We start from the raw sequence: 18099 nt of genomic DNA, 5'->3' as shown, positions 1-18099 counted from the left end.
ATTCGCTCAGGTTTATTTTTTATTTTATTTTTTTAAGCACATGTTTTTATAGTTTCATCCTTCATTATTTATTTTATTGGAGGTTGGACTCCGTTATTTTTTTTAATTTTCTTTCTATAAATTTTCTCACTAATTTTAAAAATGACTCGGGTTATCTCGGGTCTTTTTAATTTTTGTTCTTTGTCAAGTTTAGCATTTTTTAAATAATTTTTTTGTATTAAATTAAATTAATTGATTACATATAAGCTTGGGATGCTTACTTCATGATATTTTGTTTGGTTTGCTTTTTAGGTCGTTGTTCTGATAATATGTGTGGCCTCTTTTGATGTCATCGTGTAGCCTATCGTACTAGTGTTAGAACTGCCTCAATGATCTTTATCTGGTGGTGGGGTATTATCCACAGCGAAGCGACGATGAGTTTTCAAGGGGCTTTTCTTCCTTATACTTTTGAATATGATAGTGCCAGCTTATTTTTTATAATTAATTATTGCTATTTTTTCACTTCGTTTATTGTGAATGTTTATTTTTAATTATATTATTAAATTAACCAAGTTTATTAAATTTAGTCAAGTCAATGACTCGTGTCTCAGGTTTTTTTTTTTTTGCTTCTTTAAAAATATTAATATCGCCTAAATATCGTTTTTTTTATGTTAGGAGAAATTTAACTTATCATATGGCGTGGTGCGGACACCAATCCAATTATTTCTACAAAACTCATTACTAATTATAAACAATACTAAAAGATTTGGTCGAGATTTGAGACCAAATCTCCTCCTTGTAGTGTTCATATGAACAATACAAAAATGTTTTTTTCTTTCATTCTTTCCTTTGATTTTTTTATTTTTTTTATTTTGTCCTTCAACAATTAGATAATTTATGTTGGTTTATTTTCTATAAGGTTATCACAACTACAAATAAATATTTTAGTATTTGGTTGGTGCTCAATTTTATAAGTGTCTATTTTTATTATCATATACTTAAGTAAAAATAGAGTTTAAAAAAGCAGAGTTATTAAAACCAGTGGACTCCATGATCCGGGTTATGGGTTTGATGGGTTAAAATACGAAGCCGAGTCAATCCAATATGTTATTGTCACAATATTAAATAAATAAAAAGATATCATCTTGAAATTCTTTTAAAGCCAATCCATATTTTTACTAGTATCTGGGTACCTATTGGACATGCCAAGTCGACCGGGTTATGTCGAGGCAAAAAAATAGTTTTTTTTTTTTAAAAAAAAGAGTTATTAAACCCAAAGAAGTCTATAACCCGCTTTGCGGGTTTGACAAATTAAGTCGCGAAGACTAGATTGATCTACTATGTTACTGTCTCAATATTAAAAAAAAGAAAAAGATATCATCTTTAAATCTTTTTAAAGTCAAATCATATTTTTACCAATCGTTCAAGTTTTTTTTTTTACTCGTCAAGTTAATTAAGTCACGTCGAGACAATTCCTATATGGTTTAGTTTGAAACTTCAACTGTGCAAAAAATTAAATTGAGATGTTTCAAGAATTAATTAGTTGGGTTAAATTTAATAATAGTGTTAAAGAATTTCTTATTACCTAAACATTGTTTTTACATTCAATTTTTTTTTATCTAACTCTCAACATATTATAAAAAGTAAACTAGTACATATAAAAAAAAATACCAAAACTAAGAATATCTCTATGAATGGAGTCTTAAGATGAAGAGCTATCACCAACGAAAGACTAAACATTAGACAAACTCAAAGTCTTAGAGCGTGTTTGACAGTGTAGTTGCGGGTGCTTTTCAAATAACTTTTCGTGCCAAAATACATGTCAATGATTTTTTTTATTTTTTAAAAATCATTTTTGACATCAGCACATCAAAACGATCCAAAACATACAAACCATATTAAATTTTAGTAAAAAAAAAATTCAAAATTTTTGGGAACGCAGCCGCAGCCGCGTTCCCAAACGTTCCCTTATTGAGGTGGTTTTACTGTTGGGCTAACCTTTTGCTGGCCACGGACCTAATATTTTCTTTAATGATCAACACCATAAATAAAAGCTTTCAATTCCCTTTATTTTATTTTATTTTTAGCTATCTATTATTTCATATTACATTATAATTGCATTACGTTACTTAATAAACTAAAAAAAGCTTGATATTTCACTTTATCAATACATAATACTCATAAGTTTTTTTAAAAAATTTCATCCTCAAACAATATTTATTTCAATTACAGCTTTTTGTTAAAACTTATTCAAGAAAGACAAAACTCAACGAAAGAGTACAAAGTGTAAAATAAAAAAAAATCTATGACCAATTTTAAATTCACACGAGAAAGTACTTTTTGATCCATCAATTTTTTTTCTTTTATTATCCCTATAGTATTTGAAATATTTGTTTTGATTAAAATTCATTTTCTTTATTTATCATTTTATGAATTCGAGAGAAGAGATAGAAAGTCATTGGTTGATTATACAACAACGATGAAAAATGTCAATTTTAGTATTAACAGGTTCCATCGGGATCAAGAAGAAATAAATTTTTTTTTTGTTTTTGGACTAATTTAGTAGTGTTTTGAGTTGAGAGATTGCTTTATTGAAGTGCTAAAAATGTTTATTAGAATTTTTGAATCAAAATAGATTAAAAATTAGATTTTTTTAGACCTAAAAAATCCATCCTCGATTTTCAATCAGCTCTAAGGTAGTTAAAATCTAAGCAAATAGATGACATGTAGTTTAGTGAATATAGTCTACTTTTAAAAAAAAAAAAACAAAATACAACAGACTTCCACCCCTTAGAAAAAAAGAAAAAAAAAAAGAGGAGGCCATCCATGTGGGCTTAGCCTTGCAGTCCCATACATGTTTGTTGTGGCGGGTGTCAAGTCATACCCCTTTGTATTTATTTTTTTTTTTAAGATTTAAATGCACTATAAAAAAAATTATATTATATTTTAATTATTATTCAAATAATATTACATGTTTTCATGGAATTGTTAACTATTTTTCTTCTCAATTATTAGTTCATAATATGAAAAAAAAACTCATGAATATTTAATTAATATAGAATTCATTTTTAAAAGATTTTAAATAATTTCTTATATATAATTTTATTTGTATTGAGAGTTGAAACAAGGGCAGTCTTACGTGCCATTAGCATAGAGAAGGAATAAGCCTAGAAATTTCCGAAATGTCAACATCCATTTTTTGAGATTTCAACCCTCCTGTTATGGAAATGTATACAAACCACCTGTTATAGAAATTTCTTCTCATGTAATTGTCTAGTGTATTAAGAAAACTAAAAAATTATGTTATTTGAGCTAAATACTCAAAGAAGAAAAAGAAGAAGAATCATTGTGGATGAACTTATTTATTTTTTGATAATTTATTTTCGTTCTTAAAGTTTTATTCTGGACTATTTAAATCTAATTTAAAACCAATTGCTTCTGATTTCCTAGTTAATGGTGGAATTGAAAAAATACATATCAAAATAACAAAGAGGGTAAATATGAGTGGTGTGCTAGAAGTTTCGGGAAAGATACACTTTGATCCTCTAACTTTTAAAACAACGCAAATTATATGATTTCAGTGCTTTAATTTTTTTCAAATTTAATTTGATACAAAAGTTTATTTTTGTTATTTTTTAGTCCCTGGTTGAGAAAGGAGAGAGAGAGATCACTGGATTCTAATGGTAGAGAGAGAAAAATAGCATTGACATCGATTTAGGCCACCAAAATAGTCAATATTTGTGTCAAATGGTTTCATTTGATAAGGAGAAGTTCATATTAGGTGTTTTATACCTTTAAAGTTCGTGAAAAAACATAATTGAGCTCGATTTGATTTTTTGTTTCGGGTTTATTTTGGTTTTTTGGTTTTCTATGTCATAGATAGGTTTATCACGGTTTTCTAAGGTGTTTTATAGGTGTTTTTGGTCAAAAATTAGTTGAAAAACCGGTTTTTGAAACTTAAGTTTCCATATTCTGGCCACTGAATTTAGGCAAATTAAACGACGCGGCAAAAAAGATAAGGGCCCAGTTGCGTGAGCCCTGGCAAAATGGGTTAGGTGGGCTGCCCTGACTTGTTAGGCTTAGTAGTGGGTCTTTGCTCTCTCTTTTTTTTTCTAAATATTTTTTTAAAATTAATGTTTTTTTATGGTTTTTTTCTCTAATTTTTTTTATTTATATTTAGATTAATATCTCTTATGTCTTTCATTTTGTTTAGAGAACATATCTTTTACATGATGATTATTTTTTTATTATACATTTAAATTTTGAAGAGTTTTTATGATTCATCTATAATTTTTTTTAATTTTTTGTATAGATGAACTATGAACTATGAATTTTATTTTTGAAAATAAAAAAAATATTTTCAGATAATATTTATAATATGTGTAACTTTACATAGTGTTTTTTTTCTCTTTTTATTTTATTCAATTCGTTTTATTTGTGTCTCTATTTCTATTATCATTTATTTAAATAAAAAAATTATTTAAATAAAAATATATAACAAACACAATCGGGTAAATATCCTGTCTTGCGAGTTTAAATATCTTAATCGATATACATCTCTTAATTTTTTATTTATTTTTTTATTATATATGATCTTTTTTATTTACTAACATATTTCTTAATTTATTTTATTATATATATATATAATAATAATTTTTACTTAAAAAACTTTAAACTATAAAAAGCGTGTTGAAAAATACTGCATGTATACTTTTTTTTATTTAAAAAAAGAATATCAAACTCTTGCATTTGGCAAAGAGGAGGAAAACGCTGTCACGCAATCATCATAGGTGACAGCTAAGAAAAGCACTTGTACATAACAATAATAGTAACAGAAAACAGCCAGTCGTTATTATTTATATCGCAAAACAAATATAATCAATAAATAAAAACATTGATTAATCCGCCATCATAGCAGACATAACCTGCCCCCTCCGCCACCCAGTCCATTTGTTACTGGAGTGTTTCCGTTTCTGTAAATAAATAAATAAATTAATTTGACAAATACCAAATAAATAAATAAAAGATTATTGCTAACAACTAGTAGCAGTAGTAGTTACTCGTTTTTGAATTCAAAACAAAAGACAGAGTCCTCTTTCCTCTCTTTTCTGCAGCAAAAAAATAAAAAAAATCCACAGACTATATAATATATGTTCTTATTTTGATCTGTCGATAGATAAAGAAGAAACCGGCAAGTCTCTTTCTTTCTATTTTTTTTTGATGGGGGATGAGAAATCGGCGATCGTCATGACCAGTAGAGACAGAGACAGAGATCGAGAGCTTCTAATACCAGTCGCTGACACTCCCGACCTTGATATCGCTTCTAAACCTTCGTCTTCCTCCTCCTCCTCCTCCTCCTCATCGCATCACTCAGGACGCGAGGTTTAACTAATCTCCTTTCTCCTTTTGCCTTTCTAGGGCTCTCTCTCTTTTTCCTTTTCTTATTTAGAAAAATAACGATTGTAATTGAAACTCCAATTCTGCTAATTATTAGTTTAGTTTAAGCTTAATAATTCAATTTAATGCTTCATTGTCCAGCTAGATTTGATTTAATTGTTGAGGAATTGAGTTTTCAGTTATTAAGTTTTGGCACTGAATTTGATTCAAAGGATATGTTGATTTGGTCGTGATTATGATTAATTGAGAAAATTAAAAGAATTATGGTTTTGATTTTTCACTGTTTTATTTGTATGAATTCTACAAAGGTTTTTTTTTTTTTTTTTTTTTTTGGGTTAGGAAATGCTTGGGGTTACTATGAAATTGCCACGTTCCAAATTAAAGCGTATTATATAGTTTTGCATATTTGAGGATTATTTCATGTCTCTCACATGCCCTTTTATGATTTTTTTTCTTAAAAGAACTTTTTATCTAACAATTTCTCTGTCTTTTGTCTGTGTAGACGTTTTGCAAGTTCGTTAGGAGCTGGGCTTCAAAAAAATTCATGACAGGATGGTGCTACTCTTTTTTCCATCTCCTTTATTTCCTTGATTTCATGAATAAATGCTGCATCTTTCCACAATCGTGTGTGTGTGTGTGTGTGTGAACAAGGATCCGTCCAAGATGTTTCTTATGATGGCTCCGATTTGAAATATGGCTTGTATATGTAATCAGTTAATCATTTGAAAGGATTTCATTGATTTTAATTTATGTTTTCAACTCTCCTTGAGTCCTAGTTTGTTTTGGTATAAGAGCTTTTCTTACCTCTTCATAGGGTATTCATTTTTTTTTCTCTTCCAAGTTTTTTTCTCCTCCCTGAATATGTTTACCTGGATCATGGTTTACTACCTGCTGGAAAAAATTTAAATAGCTAAAGGGTTTTCTAGGAGTATCCAGCAATCTTTGAAACAAACAAGTGTCTACACTTGGGTGAGTGATGAGGCGGTTTAGCAGGTGGTGTAGTTCATAGTTTGATTGTGTGAAGTTTGGTGTGAGAGAGAATCCATGTCTGTAAAAGGATCCCGATGGTCCGTCCTTTACTGAGTAATGAGGAAGTATTTATGGTGAGAGTGAGGCAGCTTCCAGCCTTCCACCAATAAGACAGGTCAGGGCTTGAATAGGATTCAGTGATAAGCGGCATTGACTTAGAAAAAGAATCATGAGGCTCATGTTTCATGGATGACATGTAGTTGAGATTTGAACCTCCCTAAATAAGCTCATTATGTGTAGCTGCTTTTGATTTTGATGCATCTTTATCTAAGCCCACAACCAATTCTCCCAGAAAATCCTGTGGACTCAGAACTAATAAGTCATGATAGGCAGAGAGATATTCGGGAATAATATGCTAGTTCTTACATGTATTGACATTGTTTTGTGAAAAATAAGAAATGCAAGATGGTCTTCACCACACCCTTAGGAAGACTTTTATCTGTTTAAGTGTGTATTTTTGTCTGATCTTTGTTGGATTACACTATGAATTTTGCAACTTTCATAGACCTTTCATCTATATCCCTGCTATCCAGTTAGGTCATGTCAATATGTACTTTGGAAGGAACCCTAATGAATGAGTTGGTTGAACTCTTTGAGATCGCCCTATGGTGTCTCTCTGTTATGGATTTCTTTTCTGATGATTGGGGTTTTGGACACTTATACATTCCTGTATCTCATTCTGAAGAGGAGGCAAATGTGTGGCTGACTACTATACCAGTTGTACATAAGCAACTTGTGCGTGCTTTGTTCTATCATGTGTGATCTGGTCCTTTGGCTGTTTAGAGATAGCCTAGTTACTCCTGTTGATTTAACTTTTTGAAACAAGTCAGATGCAACTAAAGTTTGTGGTGATTTGCTTTCAAAATTTTGTTTTGATCAATTTGTGTTGTTTTTTGGGCAGTTGCTAATATTGCCAGGCACTTCAGATGCCACTCACCATTAAAGATTGTGTGGAAGTAGAAATTTTGCAAGATAATTGTTGTTTTCCCTGTTTTGCTGGGTGCACAAGGATTGTGCTTTGTACCTTGTAAACTGATTGGATGTCCACTCTTCATTAAGGACTGTATGCTTTTTACCACACAGATGCCACTCACCATTAAAGTTCATAAATTTTGCAAGATGCTTTCATATTAAGCTGCTCTTCCTGTGGGTTGTGAGGGAAACCAGTGGCCTCTTTTATGTGATTGGACATAGTTTTTCTGCCCAATGTACAAAAGAACGAATATCTTGGACTGCAGTTGTACTGGATGAACCTAACTTCATCGATTTGTAATTTTATAAGATTTCATGCCTGTTTAGTGTTTTTCTTTTGCATGCTCTTGAACTATCCAAGCAAAAATATGTGTGTTTGATGATTTTTGAATTTATGTTTTGTTTTTCATGTTGTGCTCAATCTGTTATAGATGTTGCTCACACGTAGCTGTTTTGCAGTGTCATCCTGTTTCCCATTGCAATCACCTTCTACATAACATGGTGGTTTATTCACTTTGTGGATGGATTCTTCTCTCCGATTTATGCCCAACTTGGAATTGATATCTTTGGTAAGCAAGTTTATGTTTAGCACCATAAGCCTTTTCCTCTCTGAGGTTATATCAATATTATAAAGTAGTTCATATTCTTACTGATCATTTGGCTTGCCTTCTTTGTTCTTTGTTAGGTCTTGGATTTATAACCTCCCTAACATTCATTTTCTTGGTTGGGGTATTCATGTCATCTTGGTTGGGAGCATCCGTCCTGAGCCTTGGAGAGTGGTTTATCAAAAGGATGCCATTTGTTCGCCATATTTATAACGCTTCCAAGCAAATTAGTGCTGCCATATCCCCAGGTCTGTGTTCAGTTTAATCCTCATTTTTTCATTGGATGAGTATAAGCAGCTGCCATGCCATTTACATAATGTTTCTTTTGTGTTTCAGACCAAAACACTCAGGCTTTCAAGGAAGTGGCCATCATAAGACATCCACGTATTGGCGAGTATGCTTTTGGGTTCATTACTTCAACTGTGACCCTCCAGGTGCGATATTCGCTTTAGGATTGTGCGAATTGCATGTCTTTTGTCTGTGATCAGACCTATTAACTACGAGTCCCAGATTCTGATTAGGGATGCAAAAAATTACAATTTTGGTCACAATAGTCCAATTTGTGAATTAAGATATGCAATTTTGGTCACAATACTCCAATTCATGAATTAAGATATGGCAAAGGCGGACTTCTTGCTTGGAGACTGGAGAGTAATGGATATCCCTAACTGCTGAGAAACTTGTGCATGCATGTCTTTGGTGCAGTAATACTACCTTGGAAACTTGACGCACTCAAAATTCTAAAGACCTTCAGGCCAACTCTGAGAAATATCTGACAACTGCAAACTTCAGTGACATCAACATATACCTTTTCTGTCATTAATTAGTTGTTGCTGTCTAACCCAAACTATTTTTTATTTTGCAATGATTTGGATTTTCTTCCTTTGCTGTCCCATGTTAGAAGACACACTGAATCTCTAAAAGATTCCTGAACTTGGAATTTCTCAAATTTTGGGGCTGGTCTACAACAAATCCTAATTGATTATTAGATGCTAGATTATTGCAATTTGGGATATTGAGGGTCTGATCTTCAATTGAAACCTATAGATCATATCCATATCTGAAATCAGGGGTGTTATCCTTATTAAAAAGATTGAGTTAATATCGTGATACTGGTAAATGATAAATGCTCAGCATAGCATAAAATAGCATTTGCATTCAAATTCTTATATTTTCTAAGTTTGAAATGCAGAACTACTCTGGAGAAGAAGAGCTATGCTGTGTCTATGTTCCCACAAATCATCTGTACATTGGTGATATATTCCTGGTTACTACCAAAGATGTTATCAGACCCAATCTCTCAGTCCGAGAAGGAATCGGTAAGGGACTCAACTAGCTTGACTTTAGTTTATCAAATATTTTCTTTTTGGTGGGGCAAGAAGACATCTTTCCTAAGCTCTGTCTTTATTCAGGGTACTAGAAATACAATATTGCTTGTTATCTCATGGAACAGACATTTTAGGCTCAAGAGTTTATTCACTCTTAAGATACATGGTCCTTTGTGAAAGATGGGTTTCCAGCATGTTTTTTTATTCTCCTGCCTGAAAATGAGAATCGAAAGGGGATCTATTCCCCCACCCCATTCCTCATTTCTTCTGATTTATTCTTCAATTGCAGAAATCGTTGTCTCTGGGGGGATGTCAATGCCCCAGGTCCTTTCAACACTCGATTCAAGCATTTCAGTGGATAGAAGTTGATCTGAAAGAAGCTGAGGTTGAAGAAAGTAGTTGTAGATGGATTGCTTATTACTTCTATTGGTTTCAAAATGAGTCATCAGAGCGGCCACTCAATCAGCTTTGTGCTGATAGTGCTGGATTTGAGGTCAGATCAATTTTTTCCATGGTTGTCAGATGCTGGTTGGTGGCTTGTGTAGCGTTTTTTTTTTTTTAATCGTTTAGAATGTACATTAAGTGCTTGGAATAGTGTGGATTATACTGGCAGATAGGCGTTGTTGGCTTTGAGTTCTCTTTTTTCCACGTAATAGAATGGTTTTGGCTAATCCGTGCTGGAGCATGTACTTCATTGGTCTATGTTTTAACAATTGAGAGTTTCCCCTGTAGATAAGAGGTAATATTTGAGGTTCCATGGTGTTTAGCATGCATCTGTCAATGTTCAACGTGAAGTTGTCTTCAAGCCATGATTTAACAATATCAAAGAACTAACGGTACGGCTTCTGGAATATAGTTTGCAAATCACTTTAAAAAATGGGTTGAAACTCAAAAACAAACCCGCCGTAAACCATCAGGTCAAGAGTTATATTATTCATTCTACACTTTCTAGCTGTTGTGGAAGAGATTCGTTGAACGTTCTGAGGTTAAGAGTCAGCTTGGTTGAAATGGAGTCGTGAGTATGCCAAGGGAAGTAAGAATAATTGGTATAATCTAGATCATTTGCTTATACTACAATGCATATTATTCTTTTGGTATAAAAAGAAACAATTTTTTATATAGAAAAAAATTCAAGCATTGCTAATGTTTTTTTTAGTAAAAATAAAATAAAATTATATGAGAATTTGAACTATTTAGTTTCACTTATAAAAATTTAAAATTATATTTTTTAAAATATTAAAATAATAATATATTGGATTGATCTGGATTAATCTCTATTAACTTGTTAAATTAGTAGAATTTTTCCAATTCAATATAGGGATATTATCAATTATTCCATATTATCAATTATTTAACCAAAAAAAGAACAAGAGAGATTGAAGAAGAAGATAGACATTATATTTAATAGTTTTAATTATTTGCTATAGTTTGGAGGAATGACTGGTATCTTGGAAACATGAATTTTTTGTTCTCTGTGGCAGCCTCAATAGATCCGTTATTGAAGGACAAACTCTTCTTCTTTTTCCTTCTTTATTTCATTGCGTTGTTAAAAGAAATTCAATTATATAGTTTGAGAAATTAAATCTCAATCCTTTTTTTATAAGTTTTAGAAATTCATCTTTTCTTTTCTATAGTTTTATTTTGGAGACTTTCCCTTTTCACTTGGAGAATTTAAGGACTTATATTGATTTCGATATTGCTAAATGTGATAAACTAGTATTTTCTGAGTTGATAATATCGAAGTTAATAATAAATTATTAAGAATTAAATTAATTATGTAAGTATTATTCTAAATACAAGCTCTTCCACATGGATTAATACAAATCACTTTGTGACACCAAATATTAATTTGGACTACTTAATATATATTAAAATACCTATAGAAATATTTTCATAACATAAAGCTCATTCTTGTTTGATCTCATTTTGGCACCTCTCCTCAACCCAAATATTTCGTTGAAGTATTCATAATGTATTAGTTTTTTTTTTTCAACACTCATTCTTTCCTAATCAAATCTTTCTACCCCGCCTTCTTCTTGCTTTTGTTTTTTCCATTTTTTAAAGGAAGAAAAAAAATAAATCAGAAATGAATATGAAATCAGTGAAAGTGCTAATTTAAGAATATATGAACTAAATAATATTTGTTCTGAAACTAGAAGAATTACTTCATTGATTTTCTACTTAAATGGCAGGAATCAATTTACACTTAACTTTAAGTTTTTAATTCCTCTTGAAAAGTTATAAATCCTGATTTTTTTAATTTTTAAAAATATATTTGACTTGAAAAAATACAAAATTAATATTTTTTTAATAATTTTTAATGTGTTAATAACAAAAAAAATTCAGGGAATAACACGTAAATGTAACATTTGTTTTAAGGAGGAGAGGAACGTTTTTCCATCTCTAGTTGGGTGGCAAGTTATTAGTGAGATAAACGGCCATGATTATAACTCCAAGCAGATCTAAAGGCTACATTTTTCACTTGAAAACTGATAAACATCTGACGGTCAAAAAATAAGCAAGCCAAATGGAGTCAATGGGCCAACAAATTTCTAATAAGCTTAGCCCAATCTAACAGATGCCGACATAGAGTTGCTAGTCCATTTGGTTTAGTGGGCTTGGGCCTTCGGCCCTAAATTGCACATAGAAGAATAAACCTTAAACGCTTGGTCGTTCTTCTGTTTTCCACAGCTACTATAAAACCACATAACCCTAGTTCTCCTTCTCGCCTCTATACAAGGAGCCTCCGAGGTATCCCTCTGTCTGCATATCTGGTTCCATCGTGAAGGGTCTTGTTCGTCGTAATTGGCTGTTTAAAAGCCTCGACGACCATCCTGATATATCACCACCACTGTTTCGAGTCCCTTTTTCTTGTTTTTTTTCCTTTTGTTTTGAAAGTTGTTCGGCCGATGATTAAACAAAAATTCAAAGACAAGCATGTGTCTGAAACTATGTGTGTTGATAAATCTAATCTTCTCTATGAGGCCGGATCTCTTATGAATTTCTTGCCCGTTTCTGCTTCAAGCTATGTTTTTGGTTGTCAGTTTTTCATAATTTCTTTTTGATGCTGTTGCCATTGATGAAAGAACTGGTATATTTGTCACGAATGATGAAGCTGTGATTACAAACTTACCACTACTGCCTTCCTTCTGAGGCCCTGTTTTTATATGATTTGCATAAGATCTTGATCCCCCAATTTGTTTATTGTTTGTGTATTAGATCTGTTTTAGATTGAAAAAACTTGGTCATATGATGATTACAAGCATAGTTCAACTGATAATCTCTGTGATTATACAAAACCTTTTAGTCTTTCGCTCCTATCTGATGACCTCGCTGAAATATATTTGTCCTTTATTTTTCATTACTCGTTTTCTTCATTTAGAATGTTTTATCTTATTTTCTTCGACTTTTTATGTAGAACTTGTGCCCCTTGTTTTTAGTTTTTGATTCAGGCAAACATGTCTGGCATCTTGTGTCGAAAAACCAAATTTAATGTCCGTTTGAGGCTTTTTAGCTGGTCTCTGAAAATATTTCCAAGTAAATAAGGGAGGGACAATGATGATTTGTATCAATGGTCTCGTTCGTCGTAATTGGCTCTTTAAAGGCCTTGCCGACCATCCTGATATATCACCACCCATATTCTGAGTCCCATCCGAATAATGACTTCTTAAAAAGTTTGTTCTTTTTTGGTTTTTTATAAACAAACCCATTTAGAAGAACATCACCTCCAGCTTGTGAATGCAGAAGAGAAATTGGAGGAGGTGGAGGATTTGGAAAAAGATCTCAGAATAACCTATGGCGCTAATATTTTGTTAAAAGATTATCAATTTCCAAGTAATTAAGGAATGGTCTCGTCTTATAGCTATGGCAACAAACTAATTATGAGATAGACAAGTTAAAAAGAGAGGATAAGAAGGTCCGATCTTGGCATGAAAAAGAAATTTCACACTGGCCGAGTCCCTTTTTCTTATTTTTCTTTTTGTTTTGGAAGTTGTTCGGCCGATGATTAAACAAAAATTCAAAGACAAGCATATGTCTGAAACTATGTGTGTTGATAAATCTAATCTTCTCTATGAGGCCGAATCTTTTATGAATTTCTTGCCCGTTTCTGCTTCAAGCTATGTTTTTGGTTGTCAGTTTTTCATAATTTCTTTTCGATGCTGTTGCCATTGATGAAAGAACTGGTATATTGTCACGAATGATGAAGCTGTGATCACAAACTGATAATCTCTGTGATTATTACAAAACCTTTTAGTCTTTCGGTGTCTTTCGGTCCTATCTGATGACCTCGTTGAAATATATCTATCCCTTTTCATTTATTATCCGTTCTCTTCAATTTGAGTGTTTTATCTTAAATTCTGCGACTTTTTATGTAGAACTCGTGCCCCTTGATTTTAGATTTTGATTCAGACAAGCATGTCTGGCATCTTTTTTTGTTGAAATACCAAATGTGATGTCCGTTTGAGGCTTTTTATCTGATTTCTGAAAATATTTCCAAGTAAACAAGGGAGGGGCAATGATGATTTGTATCAATGGTCTCGTTCGTCGTAATTGGCTCTTTAAAGGCCTTGCCGACCATCCTGATATATCACCACCCATATTCTGAGTCCCATCCGAATAATCACTTCAAAACAAGCTTGTTCTTTTTTTAAAAATATATATATTTTATAAACAAACCCATTTAGAAGAACATCACCTCCAGCTTTTGAACGCAGAAGAGAAATTGGACGGAGTGAAGGATTTGGAAAACGATCTCAGAATAACCTATGGTGCTGATAAGAAGTTGGAAAAAGATGATCAATTTGCCATGAAGGAATAGACTCGTCTTGTAAAGCTATGACAACAAACTAATAGTGAGATAGAGGATGAGAAGGTCCGATCTTGGCATGAAAAAGAAATGTCACACTGGCAGAGTTCTAATGATGGTCTTTCCTCAAGCTAGGAAAGTACACATGGCGACCTTGGAGGTCGTACAACATCAAGCAACAATGACATCTCAAAAAGCTCAAGGATTATGAAACTTCATTTGGAATGTTGCAAACCGAAGAACACATGATTATGCAGAATACTGGAGAATAGGATGGGTTCCTAGCCAAGAGAGAGAATTACATTTAACATTTTATAGTTCGGCTGAAATTACATTTGCCAAATTATGAAATCTTAGTTTTGTTGAATTTTAAAGGTATACATTCATGTTTTATATACTTTAATTATAACAATAAAATAAAAAATAAACTAATAATATGATTTGTTAAGAGTAAGTTTTAAATATTTTTTTTATGCTGAAAAACATATTAACAAGCGCAATGCAGTAAATTTCATGAAGAAATCAACTAAAATCTAATTTCATGAAAAGATCAACCAAGAAGTCTAAAAGAAATGAGTAAAGTAAAGAATTAGAATAAAAAGCTTATTTTAATGTTTAAATATAAAATTTTATATCTTATTTGATAGTATAATTTAAATAAATTTATAGACTTTAGTCTGTTTGGCTAAGACTCTTTTATCTTGCAATCTTTTTGCTAATTTTTTTTTTGATTTAAGGATCTGTTTAAAGAATATTCTTTTAGGCCTGTTTTGGTAGTTTTATTTAAAAGTAAAAATGAGTTTTGTAGTATTGATTACTAGTTTAATTAAATATAATTTGCATAATATAAGACTTAGATTTATTTAATACTAAAAAATATAACAAAGTTAGATCTAGCCAACCTCAACTTTAAATAGGTCAAGCAAGCAAATACACATGACTTAAGCCTAAAGTTCATTTTACTCATATCATTTTTTTTATGAAACTTTTTGGTACTTTGTAGGTCTATTTTTAATTCTTGAACTTCTTATTATACAAGCTTAAACCTTATATTTTTTCGATGTGAGATAGATAAAGATAATTTTAAGTTTTATAAAAACATGTAAATTAAAAATTATTTGAGATCAATTTTTTATTTATCCACAATTTATTTTAAATATATTAATATTTTATGTTAAGAAAATTATTGTTAAAAAATAATTTCTAGTAAAGTTTTAATCATAAAATAATGCACCTCATTTTTAATTTGTTCCACTAACCCTAATTTTAAAATAATTTTCTAACAAGATCAACGACCTGAAGGCTGATAAAAATCTGAAATGGAGTCGATGGGGCAACAAATTTCTACTGGACTTAGCCCAATCTCCCAGATGCCAACATAGTCAGTTTGGACCTGCTAAGTTTTCACCCTCCCAGCCAGCCCAACATAAGCTTCCGTTTGTTCTGTGTACCTTAGGCCTTTGGCCGTAAATTGCACAGAGAAGAGTAAACCTAAAACGCTTGGTCGTTCTTCTGTTCTCCCCAGCTCCTATAAAACCGCCTGAAACCCTAATTGTCCTTCACCGCCACTCTTTATAAAGAGTCTCCAAGGCATCCTGTTTGTCAATATCTGGTTCTTTCGTGGTTTAGGGTTCATTTTACTTAGTATTGTCGCCTTAGGAATTTCATCTATTTATGTTTTTTTTCCGGCTGAAAATGATTAAGGGGCATTGACGATTTCATCTTGAAAGGTCTCGTTCGTCGTAACTGGCTCTTTAAAGGCCTTGACGACCATCCTGATATATTCCGAGGCCCTTTTTCTTATTTTCTGCTACTCTTTCTTTTTGGTCATGATAGTTGGTCGGCCGATGATTAAACAAAAATTCAAAGACAAGCATATGTCTGAAACTCTGTGTGTTGATAAATCTAATCTTCTCTATGAGGCCGAATCTTTTATGAATTTCTTGCCCGTTTCTGCTTTAAGCTATGTTTTTGGCTGTCAGTTTTTCATTATCTCTTTTCGATGCTGTTGCCATTGATGAAAGAACTGGTATATTTGTCACGAATGATGAAGCTGTGATTACAAACTTACCACTACTGCCTTCCTTCTGAGGCCCTGTTTTTATATGATTTGCATAAGATCTTGCTCCCCCAATTTGTTTATTGTTTGTGTATTAGATCTGTTTTAGATTGAAAAAACTGGGTCATATGATGATTACAAGCATAGTTCAACTGATAATCTCTGTGATTATAACAAAACCTTTTAGTCTTTCGCTCCTATCTGATGACCTCGTTGAAATACATCTCTCCCTTCTCATTTTTTACCCGTTTTCGTCAATTAGAGTGTTTTATCTTAAATTCTGCGACTTTTTATTGAGAGCTTTTGCCCCTTGATTTTAGATTTTGATCCAGACAAGCATGTCTGGCATCTTTTGTGTTGAAATACCAAATTTGATTTCCGTTTGAGGCTTTTTAGCTGGTCTCTGAAAATATTTCCAAGTAACTAAGGGAGGGGCAATGATGATTTGTATCAATGGTCTCGTTCGTCGTAATTGGCTCTTTAAGGGCCTTGCCGACCATCCTGATATATCACCACCCATATTCTGAGTCCCATCCGAATAATCACTTCAAAAAAAGTTTGTTTTTTTTAGTTTTTCAATTGTATTTCGTTGAGATTTATTCAGTATTTTAATTGCTGACACTTTCTCTACAATCTATTTTAAGGCGAAACTTTATATGTATGGTGAACTGTACCAGCATTTCTTTCCTTGGATCTCTGGTTTTGGTCTAAAACGTCATTGCAAAATTTGAAATTACTGCTAAAGTGCACTCTTAAGCAGAAACAATTTGTCTGTGTCAAGCGTACCGTAGAAGATTTTTAAAAGGGATCATACCTCTTGTGAATCCAGAAACGATAATGGAGGATAGGAATGGTTAAAGGTCTCCAAGCTAGCATATTATCAACTTCTTCTAGTGATTTGAGTCGGTTCATCACTGCTAAACAATCTTTTCCGGCCTTGTAGATTAGCAAAATCTTCTATTGTAGCTGTTTTTTAATAAATAATGTTGGTATAATTAACCTACAGATACTCCTTCATGCATGGAGGGAATCATGGGGCGTATGAACCTTACGAAGAATTTATATTTTTAGACTTACATCAAGATACTAATTTGGTAAATATAAAATGTGTATTGAGATGTGATATTGCAAAATAACAGATGGAATTAACTTTGTATTGAATAAAATAATAATTAAAAAAACACCTGCTGAATAAAATAATAATTAAAAAAATCTACTTGGGTTAAAAAAAATATATGTGCCGGTATTGCTAATATGTTTTTTATATATAAAACAAAAGTGACATACACATAGAATGACATCAAACTTGGATAAAACTGAGCTAATAAGCTAAATATATAATTGTTATAAGGTTTTGATAATTTATAAAAAATCTACTGAAAAATAGTTATAATATTTAATTTTTAATCAACTCAATATTATAAAAAAATTAAAAAAAATTACAATTCAAAACAAGGCAAAATAAAAAATAAAATTAACCTTCCAAACTATGATTTGGGTCATACAACCTATAGATTTTAATAATTTTTCATCAACAATAATTTGATTTATTTTAATTTTTTATATCAATCAATAATTTGTTTTTTTAAAAAATAAAAAATATAGAGGATACAATTAGGACTGAAATAAGAAACAATTATTTTTTTAAAGTTTGATAACAAAAACAAATATTTTTTTGAAGTCAACTAAAAAAATTAAGCTAAGCAGAACCTTCTAGAGGGAAGATTTTTTTAATGCACCACCCATAAAAAAGGTTTAACTCACACTTAAGGTCTATGAAAAAGACCCGGCCAACATGCTAGGTTTTTTTTAAAAAATATTAGAGGGAGGATTATGTGTCATGCTGCATCTTTTTATTTTTTTGTTTGTTTTTGTGTTTTAAAAATGTTTTTAAAAAAATTTAATTTTTTTTTTAAATTAATA

The 18099-nt window shown here is 31.5% G+C and overlaps 1 protein-coding gene and 9 non-coding genes across 10 annotated transcripts; all 10 read left to right on the top strand.

The window, feature by feature from the left end:
• Positions 1–4974: 4974 nt before the first annotated feature.
• On the top strand, positions 4975–10065 carry LOC7458770 (protein CONTINUOUS VASCULAR RING 1). The gene is made up of 7 exons (XM_002324959.4): positions 4975–5361; positions 5879–5931; positions 7837–7946; positions 8063–8230; positions 8319–8416; positions 9175–9301; positions 9600–10065. Exons 1-7 carry the CDS (start codon positions 5200–5202, stop codon positions 9677–9679), a joined length of 798 nt encoding a protein of 265 aa, XP_002324995.2. The 5' UTR covers positions 4975–5199; the 3' UTR covers positions 9680–10065.
• Positions 10066–12083: 2018 nt separating this feature from the next.
• Positions 12084–12174, top strand: LOC112325108 (small nucleolar RNA Z43). Its single transcript, XR_002979171.1, has one exon. It is a non-coding gene; the product is annotated as a small nucleolar RNA Z43 (small nucleolar RNA).
• A 207-nt stretch (positions 12175–12381) lies between these two features.
• On the top strand, positions 12382–12467 carry LOC112325118 (small nucleolar RNA U83). Its single transcript, XR_002979181.1, has one exon. It is a non-coding gene; the product is annotated as a small nucleolar RNA U83 (small nucleolar RNA).
• An 83-nt stretch (positions 12468–12550) lies between these two features.
• On the top strand, positions 12551–12643 carry LOC112325101 (small nucleolar RNA snR60/Z15/Z230/Z193/J17). The gene has a single exon (XR_002979164.1). It is a non-coding gene; the product is annotated as a small nucleolar RNA snR60/Z15/Z230/Z193/J17 (small nucleolar RNA).
• Positions 12644–12860: 217 nt separating this feature from the next.
• On the top strand, positions 12861–12959 carry LOC112325103 (small nucleolar RNA Z43). The gene has a single exon (XR_002979166.1). It is a non-coding gene; the product is annotated as a small nucleolar RNA Z43 (small nucleolar RNA).
• An 862-nt stretch (positions 12960–13821) lies between these two features.
• LOC112325105 (small nucleolar RNA Z43) lies at positions 13822–13920 on the top strand. Its single transcript, XR_002979168.1, has one exon. It is a non-coding gene; the product is annotated as a small nucleolar RNA Z43 (small nucleolar RNA).
• Positions 13921–15821: 1901 nt separating this feature from the next.
• Positions 15822–15910, top strand: LOC112325109 (small nucleolar RNA Z43). The gene has a single exon (XR_002979172.1). It is a non-coding gene; the product is annotated as a small nucleolar RNA Z43 (small nucleolar RNA).
• Positions 15911–16126: 216 nt separating this feature from the next.
• Positions 16127–16212, top strand: LOC112325117 (small nucleolar RNA U83). Its single transcript, XR_002979180.1, has one exon. It is a non-coding gene; the product is annotated as a small nucleolar RNA U83 (small nucleolar RNA).
• An 83-nt stretch (positions 16213–16295) lies between these two features.
• Positions 16296–16389, top strand: LOC112325100 (small nucleolar RNA snR60/Z15/Z230/Z193/J17). Its single transcript, XR_002979163.1, has one exon. It is a non-coding gene; the product is annotated as a small nucleolar RNA snR60/Z15/Z230/Z193/J17 (small nucleolar RNA).
• A 219-nt stretch (positions 16390–16608) lies between these two features.
• Positions 16609–16707, top strand: LOC112325107 (small nucleolar RNA Z43). Its single transcript, XR_002979170.2, has one exon. It is a non-coding gene; the product is annotated as a small nucleolar RNA Z43 (small nucleolar RNA).
• The last annotated feature ends 1392 nt before the right edge of the window (positions 16708–18099 follow it).

The sequence above is a fragment of the Populus trichocarpa genome, chromosome 18 (genome assembly GCF_000002775.5).
Source record: "Populus trichocarpa isolate Nisqually-1 chromosome 18, P.trichocarpa_v4.1, whole genome shotgun sequence".
Taxonomy (NCBI): domain Eukaryota; kingdom Viridiplantae; phylum Streptophyta; class Magnoliopsida; order Malpighiales; family Salicaceae; genus Populus; species Populus trichocarpa.
This window is presented reverse-complemented; position numbering and strand designations above follow the sequence as displayed.